This window comes from Panthera pardus, unplaced genomic scaffold, assembly GCF_024362965.1.
Source record: "Panthera pardus isolate Hobbes unplaced genomic scaffold, ASM2436296v1 HiC_scaffold_6, whole genome shotgun sequence".
NCBI lineage: Eukaryota > Metazoa > Chordata > Mammalia > Carnivora > Felidae > Panthera > Panthera pardus.
In genome coordinates, this window is record NW_026526991.1 from 94,127,280 (window position 1) to 94,140,158 (window position 12,879).

The 12,879-nt window shown below is 44.8% G+C and overlaps 1 protein-coding gene across 3 annotated transcripts in view; it reads left to right on the forward strand.

Annotated features, from left to right (window-relative positions):
- Positions 1–12,879, forward strand: part of GRIN2B (glutamate ionotropic receptor NMDA type subunit 2B) — a 411,435-nt gene that overhangs the window by 364,391 nt on the left and 34,165 nt on the right. For all 3 annotated transcript variants that reach the window (XM_053894629.1, XM_019452038.2, XM_053894630.1), the window contains one exon: positions 2,160–2,389. In XM_053894629.1, the coding sequence (XP_053750604.1) occupies positions 2,160–2,389 (230 nt within the window). The remainder of the gene's footprint in view (positions 1–2,159; positions 2,390–12,879) is intronic.

The window sequence follows — 12,879 nt, forward strand, 5'->3', positions numbered from 1 at the left end:
ATATATTAAGAATAAAAACTTTAGACTGCCCCAGGGTACATGCAGGGTAGCTGTGGCTGAAAGAGTTCTCCACCGCTGAGGTACAAGATCTCCAAAGCATGTGACCCTGACTCAGATCCCTCTTCCAGGGGGTACAGACATTGGGTGTTTGAAATAAAATGGCCAACGGATAGCAATTCTGACCCATAGCTACTGTCGGGGGCAGTCCAATTTTCTGGCTAAGTGGGTCAAGAGATATGAGGGCTGCCCATGTGTGTGAGGCATTTATGAGACCTCACAAAACATTTACTAGATTTCTGAAGGGGGCTATGGGACCCTTGTGAATACATCCTCTAAAACTTTCTGAAAACCCCAGAATTAGGAAATAGTACACTTTTTTCTGAGTCTACTCCCTTCCAGAATGTGAGCTTTATTCTGAAATTATGCCTCCAAGAGAAAAGATTTTTTTTTTAACCTGCACCACACAAAGAATCATCAGTGGGCACTTAAAACACAAAGGTGCTTGGACCTGATTTTCTAATATTCTGATTCACTAAGTCCAGTGTGGAGCTTGGACCACTACTATATTCCAAAATAGTGGTTTTCTACCTTGGTTGCATAATAGAATAACCACCCACCCCACAGCAATTTAATAAGAACCTTTGGGGTTGGGGTGCTAGGCGGCAGTCTGTTGACTTCACAGTCCAGGCGGTAAACCACTCCTACCCTGAGGTATTTCTGGGTGCAGACCCTCCTTCTTATTTGGCTCGTGCATTCTGGAGCGGAGGTCTGAATGTCTCCACAATAGGGTCCAGTCAGGGGACTTTGTGCCTGTGCCCAAGGGTCTTCCAGAACCAGAACCTACTCCCCATCCCGAGGGCATTAGTAACAAGTGAAACCTCTGAGAAACACACAAGGACATACATATGTTGACAGTGCCCAGAACTGAGGTTAGTGGATGCTGTCCCTTCACCTTGAAGAAATCAAAGAGGCAAAAAATCCAGCCACAAAATTCAAAGCAAGGGCTTATGATTACTTATTTTACCAAAGGACGCTTGTCTTCGCGAAGGAACTCAACACGGGATCACTTTAAATATCAAGTCTCCTTGGGGCATTTTACAATGTACAACACTTTGATTTATGAACAACTTTTTAGTTACACATCTGCTCCATGAAATAAGGTCCACATGCACAGATGTGTGTGCACAGTGAGACACTGGGCTTGACATGTGTAGTCACTGATTTAGTTGTCAGAGCAGATGCCATCAGGATCACAGATAGCATCATAAGACGTGTGCTAATGTGTTGTGAAACTGTGCAGGCAGATGTTCATTTCTGCAGTGGAGGGGCTACATCATGGCGAGATTTTGCCATCGCCAAGCCCTGAAAGCAGGGAGGCCACAATAAATCTATGGGCAGAAGCCCTGGCACGGTGTGCATAAAGGTTGGGGGGGAAGAGGTCAAAGACAGTCTACTTTTCTGCCCTCAGATAGTGTGGCAAAAGCCAGGTGTCTGTGACTTCCTCCCTGGGCTTCCTGATACTCTTTTACACAGAAGCTACCATGATAGGAAACAATTGGGATGTGTTGGCATTTGACTGGGGTCAAGGTTATCTTTGAAACATTTACTGCAAAGCACTAGAAGCGAAAGAAGAATTAGACTAAAGGACATTCAAAGTCATCTAGCATCAGTGTGAATAAAATTCTAGAAGGTCCATGACAGTGGTAGAAGAGTCCACACAATTCTTGTGGACCTTTTTTTTAAGGTTGAAATCCTTTCTTGGTTGGTACAAATATAAATTTTAGGAACAACAGTAATAAGGGCACAAGTGTGACAGTAGTGGGGTAGTTGCCTTTGTTATTATTCAGTTTTGATGTGATCTTGAGGGTCTCATATACACGGGGGCAGGAAGCCGGTGCCCAGGCTGAATCACGAACATTAGTTGAAGGAGGACCTCATGCACACCCCAGACCCCTGGATTTTCTTCTAAAGAGCCCTCTTCTGCCTTCCTGAGGGTCCCGGGAGAAGAGAGGCACAAGCTGTCAACTTAAAAGTGTCTGTATCTTAGTTGGGGTATTTCCTGCTCTGAGCAGGAACTTACCAGCTCTGTGTATTTGTAGGTGTAAATAAAATCAGTGATTCTGTCTTGACGTTCTGCCCTTGTCTTTTCGTCATGACAGAGCCAGGTGGCCCATCTTTTACCATCGGCAAAGCTATTTGGTTACTCTGGGGTCTGGTGTTTAACAACTCCGTCCCCGTGCAGAACCCAAAGGGGACCACCTCCAAGATCATGGTGTCGGTGTGGGCCTTCTTTGCCGTCATCTTCCTGGCCAGCTACACTGCCAACTTAGCTGCCTTCATGATCCAAGAGGAGTATGTGGACCAGGTTTCTGGCCTGAGTGACAAAAAGGTAAGAGAACCATTTGAAACTGCCCATCTTGCCCTCAGTCCTATTCTGAGCCATACTCGAAAGTTCTCACATACCTGTTAATTTTCTCCACCTTTGGAATCGGGGCAGTTCTTTCTTGTGTTTCCTTATGTGGGGATATGGGAGCAAAAATCAGGGTCCCTACTGAAATAATAGTACTTCACATTCGCCTTCTGATTTGTGAAAGGTTGGCAAAAGCACACCCTGGGCTGCAAATAAGCGGCTTGGTGTGGTCACGGCTTTCTGAGTATATGGTACCTCCTACCGGATGTGCTTGGGTGGCCCGTCAGCACAGGGCTGCCTGTTCGGTGTGTTATTAGAGGGTCGCCCCCGGCGACCCACACTGAGGGCGCTGGCCCATTGTGGCCTTCATTTTCCGCCCAGTGGGCTCTCCGTTTGTTCATCTGCACACCCGTGTGTTCCCAGGGCTAAGCAGGAGGGTGGTACACATTGTTCCTGAAGAGAAGGAACTGCTGTTGAACTCGACGATTGCCCCATGTGGTGCTGGTGAATAGGTGGCCCCCATACCCATGGCAGGCCCCCTGCCAGGCTGTGCAGTCGAGAAAGGAACGAGAGTCTCTGCTGGTTTGCATCTTTCCTGGAGGAGGATGTGCCAAACCTGTCCTACACACGGTACTCTCCAGGTCTGCCTGAAGCTTCACGGTTTCTGTGGGCCATCTGTCCCCTGAGGCCATGATAGCTGGGAGGGTCCAAGACTAGGGATAGGAGCTACCTCCACGGAATGGCCAGTAAGACTCGGGGATGCCCCTGCATCATTCCGGAGACTCACCCACAACAGATTTCCCACCCTGTGTTTCCTCAAGAGTGAGAAAATGTGAAGGGCACCCAGGTGACTCAGTCGGTCAAGCATGTGACTCTTGATCTCAGCTCAGGTCATGACCTCACAGTTCAGGAGATCGGGCCCCATGTCAGGCTCTGCACTGACCCTGCGGAGCCTGCTTGGGATTCTCTCTCTCCCTCTCTCTCTGCCTCCCCCCTTTCTCTCTCAAAATAAATAGAATAAACTTAAAAAAAAAAGATTTAGAGAATGTGATTTCCCACCCCTTTCCCCAGGATGAAACTACAAGATATAGACAGATCTGTGTTTGGAACAGATAGGTCAGAGAGTCAATGATTTCTAACATAGGGCAGGTTTCCCCAAAATAAAATTTTAAACACTTGGCAAATGGTTTGAGAAGAGTTAAAAGGAAGGGCATAGGTTCTGATTTCTCCATCTACTCACCTCTGCTCACCAAGAACACTCAAAAGCATGTGAGAAAGGGAATGGAAAAATATATATATATATATGTACATATGAGGCTCATTCCCTGTGTTTACCTTGTCATATTAGCTCTTTCTCTGACTTGTCTTCCTTTGTTTTCTTCATTAAAAAAAAAATTTAACATTAATTTAATTTTTGAGAGACAGAGGAGACAGAGCCTGAGCAGGTGAGGGGCAAAGAGAGGGAGTCACAGATTCCGAAGCAGGCTCGGACTCTGAGCTTGGTCAGCACAGAGCCCGATACGGGGCTTGAACTCACCAGCCGCGAGATCATGACCTGAGCCAAAGTCGGATGCTTAACTGACTGAGCCACACAGGCACCCCCTTTATTTTCTTCATTTTAAAAAATAATACCTCTTATGTAGTTCTTCTTCCTTGTTTTTAAGTTTTTATTTACTTCGCTCTTCTAACGCATGATTTATTATTCATGTATTCATATATTCATGAATTTATTACTTAGTTCATTTTAAACATTTCTCTTTGGTCCTTCGTCAACATCTTTCATCATTATGATCCTGACTCAGAAAAGTTGAATTACATACCTCCCTTCACCTCCTGTTACACTAATTTCTGTGCCTGTTTCTGTGACAGGGGCAGCAATAGGGCTAAGAACAGCTAGTTCCTCAGGGCTCCTCGCTTGAATGTAGCATAGATGAGGTGAACTGTGCCCGTCCTAAAACACGGATGGATGTGGCAGCAGCATGGTGGGCCGTGTCCTCACATGTGGATTTGCCAGAGGTGTGGCCTACCGTGTCTTCTCATCAGGCTCTGCGGAGGCTTGGTCGATCATGTCCCCACGCGGAATATGGTGGGACCATATCGCCATGCGGTCAGTAGTATGGCAGAGGTACGTGGACCACAGTCCCTCTTGGAGCTCTGGGCTACTAAGTGAGGGATCCACCATATTTATCATTTGGTTTTCTTCAAGTATCTCTGAGAATTGCTTAGGGCACTGTCTTTATCTTTCCCATACATTCACGAGCCACCTGGCAGCAACCATACGATTTTCTATGTGAATTAAGCATAATTAAGGTGCAAGGAGACGGTTTTCCCTTCGGTGGTTTTGAAAGAACATATCGTTCTAGGCTGCTGAAACCAAAGAGGTTGTGCACCTGTCTGTCCTCCACACCACGTTGGTTATGTTCTGAAAAGTTGGATCCCATCAGTTCTTTGCTTAAAGAACGTCAGTGGCTCCCTTGCTTGTAGAATACGGACTGTTATTCTCAGGGCCTTTACATATGATTCCAGTGTATTCCAGCTCTTCAGTCTCGTCAGCCAGTGCTTAGTGTCTTGCGGCCTACCCGCTAGGCCTCCTAGACTTCTTATCTTTGCCAGCCATGCCTCTGTGTGTGCGTCTTCCTGGGATGTTCTTCTCTTGACTTCACTCACTAAACTCCTACTGAAATTTCCAGACCCAGATTAGAGGTCACTTCATTTGTAGAGCTTTCCTTGGGTCATCTGGCTGGTGAGTCATACTCTCCACTGACGTGGCAGTCATCCATACCTTTATTAATAACACCTGTCTTCCACATTATCATGTAATAATCTATAGGCCTCTACCTAACTGTATCTCCCCCATTTGACCATGACTTCCATAAGGGCAGTGGCAATAACTTGGTTATCCTTATTTTAAAAAAGTCCGTGAGGAGAGGGGGAGATGGGATATATTTACGTAAGAGGCTCTTGCGCAGAACACCAGACTAAGCATTATAGGCAAAGGTAAAACAACAAGGGAGCAAGAACCCTTTCACAACTGTGTGATTTGAAAATACGTGAAAATGGTTATCAGATACATTTCAGAACTTTGCAAATGACAAAATAGTAAAGTGTAAGCATCCTGCCAGACATTGTGACATAATTTACATAATTATAGAAAACATTTAAGTAACTAATGACATATAACGCATATCAGTGTCAGGAATGCTAATACAAATCAGAAAGAGTGTTTTCTGAAAGTGCGCTTATAATCCCCAAATTGGTATTAGTTTTCCTTCCCAACACCTTTGGAAAACAACGTCTTGGGCCTGACTTTGCATGACAGCAAGTGTATTCTGTGAATTTAGAAAAAGAGAATGTAAAGAATGAAGTTGTCAAGACAGCAGCAGTGAGAATAGAAATGAGGTGATTTTGAAGATTCTTCTTTCAGTGAAGTTAAATTTTCATCAAGGAAAGTAACACTTGAAATGGAAGAGATTTCTTAAACTTGTTTTCACTGTCACGGATGGCGTATCTTCCATACAACTCAAATCAAATGGTGAATATCTTGCGGTGATGAGGAGATGACATTTATAGCCATTAAATTTATATATCTTTAGGAAATTATCTTCAATTTCTTGGCGGAGAAATGTTTCCAGATCTCATTTATGGTAAGGCACAAAATCAGAGTGTTCAGAGTTAAGTTTCCATGAAAACCTATTTTGGGGCTCCTTTTCACTGGATGGCTTCCACTGTGCACTAGCACATTACATCAGTGAATTCAGAATTATCCCACTACATGCTGTAACTAAATATGGGTGCAAGTTCTAACATTTAGCAGCCCTACTGTACATTCCCTCGGCTCCCCCAGTGGGAGGAAAATGTAAGGAAGCTGGTGACATCTTTCTCCTCTTAACAAAGAGCCCACCATGCTACTTCTTCTACTGTTTCTCACCTATCCGGATGGATTTCTCATTTTGCAGCCCGCCGGCCACAGAAAGGAGGGGAAAGAGCCTGACCACCAGGTGAAGGAAGGGACATATTTACCAGGCCCATTATGTACGTTACCTATATCTTATATGCGTATTCTTCACGTAGGTACGATCATTCTCACTTTACAAATATGACACTGAGACTCTGGGAAGTTTACTGACTTCCCTAAAGTCCCACATTCGCAAGTGACAGAGCCAAGGTTTGAGTCCCTGGGTGTTTGGCTCTAAAATCACTTTGCCAGGATTTCTCCCTCGTAGCTCATCCCAGACCAAGTTACGACGTAGCTAAGGATTGGTATTGACACCCTGCCCCCGCTTTTTCATCTCATTTTCTGTTCTCTAACTTAATGACTTTCTGTATCAGTTCCACTTAACCCTCAGGTCACCATACACCGCCACCCCCAGGACTACTGTTACTACTTCTGTTCCGGATAATGGTAATAACAGTCATCGTTATTATTAATATAACTTCAACAATAATATCTCTGCAAACGTTTTTTTCAGCTCTCACAAACCAGGCAGAATGCCAGTTACGTTACCTAGATTATCTCATGTAATGACACTGTTAATGTTTTCATTTGTGGATGAGGCAGCTGAAGTGGGAAAGGTTAAGTAATTTCCCTTTTGATGTTCTTCGCTGCCTAGGGCCCTTAAACAGTGTTCCATCCTGGTTAGATCCCAGTGCTTTGTTTCCGTTAATCCTCCTTCTTCCTATCCTCCCATCTACCTTGTCAAAGCATAACACGTTAGATCCTTTTCCTCTACCAAAAAGCAGCTATCTGATGAACTGATCCACAGTAATTAGACAGTATCTTAACATTTGCACTTTATTTAAGAAGGCTTTCAGAGGCATTACTTTAAATCGAGAATAATGGTGATTTCCAGTACTTGTGCAGCTTAATGGCCCACAAATTGACTTTAGCTTGAGCCCAGTGTGACCCTGAACTTTCAGCCCCTGCTGGAGGAGGGAAGAGGGGTGGCAGCAGGAGAGAGAAGGGACAGTTACGGAGTCATGGGGTGAAGAAAGCCCGCAAGGAGGCAGAGACTTTGAAGGTCGCTGGAAACCGCCATCCGATCATTGGGTTTCCAAGCATGTTTGGCTGCGTCCTGCTTCACGCATTCTCACCACCAATGTGACGTGCACCCACGTTGTTTTTTGCGGTTTTTTTCTTCCAGGAACCCTAGGAATTTTTTATTAACTGTAAAATGTCCAAAAGGTGCTTGTCTGGTTAACAAGGACAACCTCCTTTGCTTGCAACATGGAAGGTATAATCAGGACAGCCTTCTAACCACTGGGGGAGGGCCTATGGCTTTTCTAGATAATGATTATTCTGAGTTTCTGTGAAGCCTCATAGGATCTTGAAGTCATCTCCTATCCTTTTGGAATACAGACAGTGTAGGATTTTTAAATCCACATGCACACAGGTTCGATATGCATTCTGGAAGAAAACCAGCCTAGCGATAAGCATATTTACACCACAGTACACGGACTTGTAATGTTTGGATGGTATTTGAGCACATGAGGAAAATGGGCTGTGCCGTCCACTGTGCAGAGGTGTCTTCCTTGTCCTATTAATTTTAGGCCGAAAGCCAGTGAGAGACAGCTGACCTCAAGCTGGATCTGTCACACCTTGGGCCTGACCCTCTTGGTCAGATCACGGAACACTGAACCAAAAATAGTTTACTTGGGGAAGTGGCAGGCATGACTAACTAGCCAGGGAGCTAGAAACGAGGGCCTGTGCCGGACCTTCAGGTAGCTGAGCAAAATAGGGTGTGATTTCTTGCGTGGGAGTCCTGTGGAGCTGTCAAGCAACTGGTCCTCTTGTAACAGCTGGTCAAGAGCAATTCTGGAAGATGTGGTAAGAAAAGAAAACTCAGACCCTGGGCGAATACAGGGCACACGACATGCGTGCGTAGGGGAAGGGGCACCTGCCCCTTTGTCGCTCCATTACCAGAACCAATATGACATTGTACATGGGCTGTCACCCCAAGTACTGAATATCCCTCATTCTTTCCAGGGTGGCCTTCGTCAAGATAGATCCAGAACAAAGCTTGGGACTTGCCCAGCCCCAGTTCTGTTGATCAGCATCAGCTATCACCACTTCTCTAATTTTATTTGAGAATGGGACTACTTCTGCCTCTTGCTAATTCCTGAGTCCATTTTTTACTTGAACCCTAATTCCTGAGTCCAGTTTTGACTTGACCAAGGCATCCAGTGGGACTTTGCAGTGGTCATCCTAGTTCCAGGGTGCACATGGCTTGGTGTTGACTGCTGGGCTCCAAAGGGGAGCCCAGAGTCTCCTTTCTCTACTTTCTGGGTGCCTCTCCACAGAATCAGGCTTCACCTTGGCCCCCTGTCCCCTTGGCCACCTGCTTCCTGACATTCCATGGCTTCCCACACAGGATTCCTTACTTCTGACCTCTGCTATACTGTTGGGGCTTATAGTGGGTTGAATGGGCCACCTCCTAAAAGATACATCCACATCCTAAGCCCTGGATTCTGTGAGTAATAACTGTATTTGGAAAAAAAAAAATCTTTGCAGATGTAATTAAGTTAAGGATCTCAAGATAAGATCATCCTGGATTATCCAGGTTGGTGCTAAATCCAATGACAAGTGTTCTTGGACAAGAGAGAAAGGTAGAGATTTGACACAGAAGAGAGTATCAGGAGAAGGCAGAAGCAGAGATTGGAGTGTTACAGCCACAAGAACCACCTGGAAGCTGGAAGGGGCAAGGAATAGATTCTCCCCTAGAGCCTCTGGAGGAAGCACAGCGCTGGCACTTTGATTTTGGACCTCTGGCCTCCAGAGCTGTGTGAAAATAACTGTGTGTTGTTTTAATGGTAATTTGTAAAGGCAGCCACAGGAAACTCCTACAGGGCCTCTGTGACTCTCTTACCACCTGCACTCTGAGCTCCTTGCAGACGCTAAACTTCGGAGTTTCTCTTACTCGTCTCAGTCTCCTCTGTCAGCACCCGGCCCCATCCTTCCAACGTGGGTATTTCTTACAGCAGGATCCAGTTCAGCTCCTTTGCTTCAAAGAATTGATCTACATCACACTGAAGATTTGCGGAGACATGTTTTACATGTGACGGAAGTCTTCTCCGTGCTGGTGGATTTTATTTAGGGAGACAGTAAAAAACCTAAGTGTCATTGTGTGCTCCCGTTCGCTCGGTCCTTCAGCCTGATTTCGGTCAGCTCCTCACAGTATATTGTGTGTGCACACTTCCCACACAACCTTCTACTAGACCTCTTTATAGTAACATTATCAAAGGGGATTGAGAACCTGTTTTTGTATGATGTATCATTTCCATAACTCCTTTCTAGGGAAAAATATGATTAATGCACCCCTCTCATGTTCTGGATTGTGTTGCGTTGTTCAAATCACAGAACTAGAAGGGACTTGATTTGATTAAAAGGCACAGGTGACATTTTTCTTAACAAAGGTAAACAGGTGTCCTCTCTCTTCATGTAGATGAGCGGATCTTCCTTGTTAGATTCTTTGCTACACAGGAATGCATACTCATATATATATATATATATATATATATATATATATGTGTGTGTGTGTGTGTGTGTGTGTATGTGTACATGTGTGTATATATGTATACACACATGTACACACATACACACACACACACACACATATATATATACAGTTGACACTTGAACAACGTGGGGGTAGGAACACCAATCCCTTGCACAGTGAAAAATCTGAGTATAAGTTTTGACTCTCCCAAAACTTAACTGCTAGTGGCCTAATGTTGACTGGAAGCCTTATGCTTACATAAATACCCAATTAACATATATTTTGTATGTTTATATGTATTACATACTGCCTTCTTACAATAAAGGTAAGAAGAAAGAAGGGGTGCCTGGGTGGCTCAGTCAGTTAAGCATCTGACTCTTGGTTTCAACTCAGGTTATGATCTCACGGTTCATGGGTTCAAGCCCCACATCGGGCTTCCCGCTAACAGTGTGGTGCCTTCTTGGATTCTCTTTCTCCCGCTTTCTCTGCCTCTCCCCTGCTCGCTCGCTCTCTCTCTCTCTGTCTCTCAAAATAAATAAATATTTTTTAAAAGGTAGAGAAAAGAAAATGCTATTAAGGAAATCATAAGGAAGAGAAAATACACTTACACTACTAGATTGTATTTATAGAGGAAAATCCTCATATAAATGGACCTGGGCAGTTCAAACCCATGTTGTCCAAGGGTCAACTGTATATCTATCCTCCAAAAGTACATATGGACACTTGTTGGGATGAGCGCTGGGTGTTGTATGTAAGCGATGAATCATGGGAATCTACCCCCAAAACCAAGAGCACACTGTATACACTATATGTTAGCCAACTTGATGATAAATTATATTTAAAAAAAAAAAGAGTACATATGGATAACAAGATAACTGGGTAGCTAGGAACTTAACACAAAGCTACATAAGGAACATATGTTTCCCATGTACATAGACCATAAGTTTTACAATGTAGATCTGAGAAAGGTTGTCTTTCTTACCTGGCAAAAGAAGAAAGTTTGTCTCATTCTGTTGATAAGCGGAACCATCTTTCTGTGAAATGAGTAAAAATAAAATGAAATGAAGGCAAGAAGGAAGGAGGAAGGAAAGAAACAAAGGAAGGAGGGAAGGTAGGAAGGAAAGAAAGAAGGAAAGAAGGAAAAGAAAAGAAGGAAGAAAGGGCAAAGAAAAGCATCAGAACCAATCTTGGACTCTGTATAACTCTTCTTAGAAATATGTCCCTATGTAAGATATTAGAGGAACAGAGCCTTCCTGGAGCCATAACATTTTTAAAAATGCAACTATACAAGCTAACATGAGTATGAATTCACAGTTTCCCCACCTCTGTTGAATTGAACTGGGCCCCAAATAAATTTGCAGTTTGCAATAAACAACACATAATTTCAGTTAACAAAAATCAAAGCATATAGCATGGCAGGCCGTACCTAAGCTTTGGGTGCTCTAAGAGTGGGAGGAGCCGATTACTTCTTCGAACTGGTCAGATCACTGAATTTATCTGTGTGACTTCCATCTCAGGTCTCTCTCTGTCAGGCCATCTCTCCCAGGCTGGGAAGGGCAAGTGGCTCTGGGGACTCCCAGGGGTGATGGAATCTACTTACAGCCAGGTCTCTGGTCCTAGGAGAAGAGCTGTTCTGGTTAGCTGACTACTGAAGGCAGTTTCTTCATTTTGAAATTTATTTCCTCCAAAGAAAAATAAGAGAATTCCTCAACATCCTTTTCTCTCTCATCAAAAACACAAAGTAGAAATAAGTGTTTTAGTATAAGGGGGCTAAACTTTTATACGCTCACTAAATCTCGGCTTGTGGGTTGAGAATTTATTAAGAAGAAGTGTTTCTTGCTGGGCAACTAAGTGCAAGTCCTTTGAGACAAATTAGTGCAGCCATCACAATTTATATGTGGCCAAAGGCATCAGGCCTAAAATGAATTAGGCTTTAGAGAGGTTCCAGTTGTGTCCACAGTGAACATTGTAGCCTGGGCGAGCTCTGGGCTCTGTGGATGGTTCAGCCTTTTTTGCCCTTCCAGTGCCCTTCCTTGCCATCATGATGGCAAGAGTAGACAAGGGTCCCAGTGGACTGTGTAACACCTGTTATATTTTTGGAAGCTTTCTGCAGAGCTGGGCATGTGCTGGGGCCAGTAGGGATCTGAGACCGCCAGAGGCTGGGGAAGCCCAACCATTTCATTCATAATTCGATATTGGGTTTTCTTCTCCAGCATGGCTCACACAGAGCCATTAAGAGACCACTCATGCTCTGTATTTGCTCTGGTATTTTATGCAGTCCTGTCTGGAGGGCTTTGATTCAGACTATCAGGGGCATTGTCTCCAGGCCGGTGTGATCCTGAGAGCTGCCCGAACGGAGAGAAGGATACAAGCAGGCGAGAAGCTCCATCACGGTGCGTGCAGGAGGCAGTCGGGAGGAGGAAGATGAGAGCTTCAGGTCCTCACTTGAAAAATTATATGGCTAGTCTGTTTGAGTAGCTCTTTCTGTTGTGGGGACACAGGAGAAGTAGCTGCCTGAGAAGGGGCGGGGTGGAGCAGAGCACGAATATCAAAGTCACTTGGGGAACCTTTTCAAATGAATAGGACCCTGTCCATCCAGGTAGAAGTAACGTACAGGTGCAAAAGCTCCCACCTAACAGGACCTGCCAGCAGGCGGCCAGGAAACCACAACTGTAAGACGGGTCATGAGAGCACATTACTTTGGGGGAAGTTATTAGAGGTCCGTGGCATCCCCTCCTATCCTCCCACTCCCCTCAAACCCACTAAAAGGGTTTTGAAGGGATCATTTGGAGAGCTTGGCATTCACCCCCTGCAGTTCAAATGGAGAAACAGTGGCATTTGACCTGTAGCTGAGAAGATCGAGGATGACGGGTCTTGGCTTGAGCCAGTCGCCTGGTGGGTGGTCCAGATCCCCACCAGTGATGAGGTAGGCCTTTGTTCCTCAAGTCTAGATTAGGCCACATGGGCAGGAGGGAG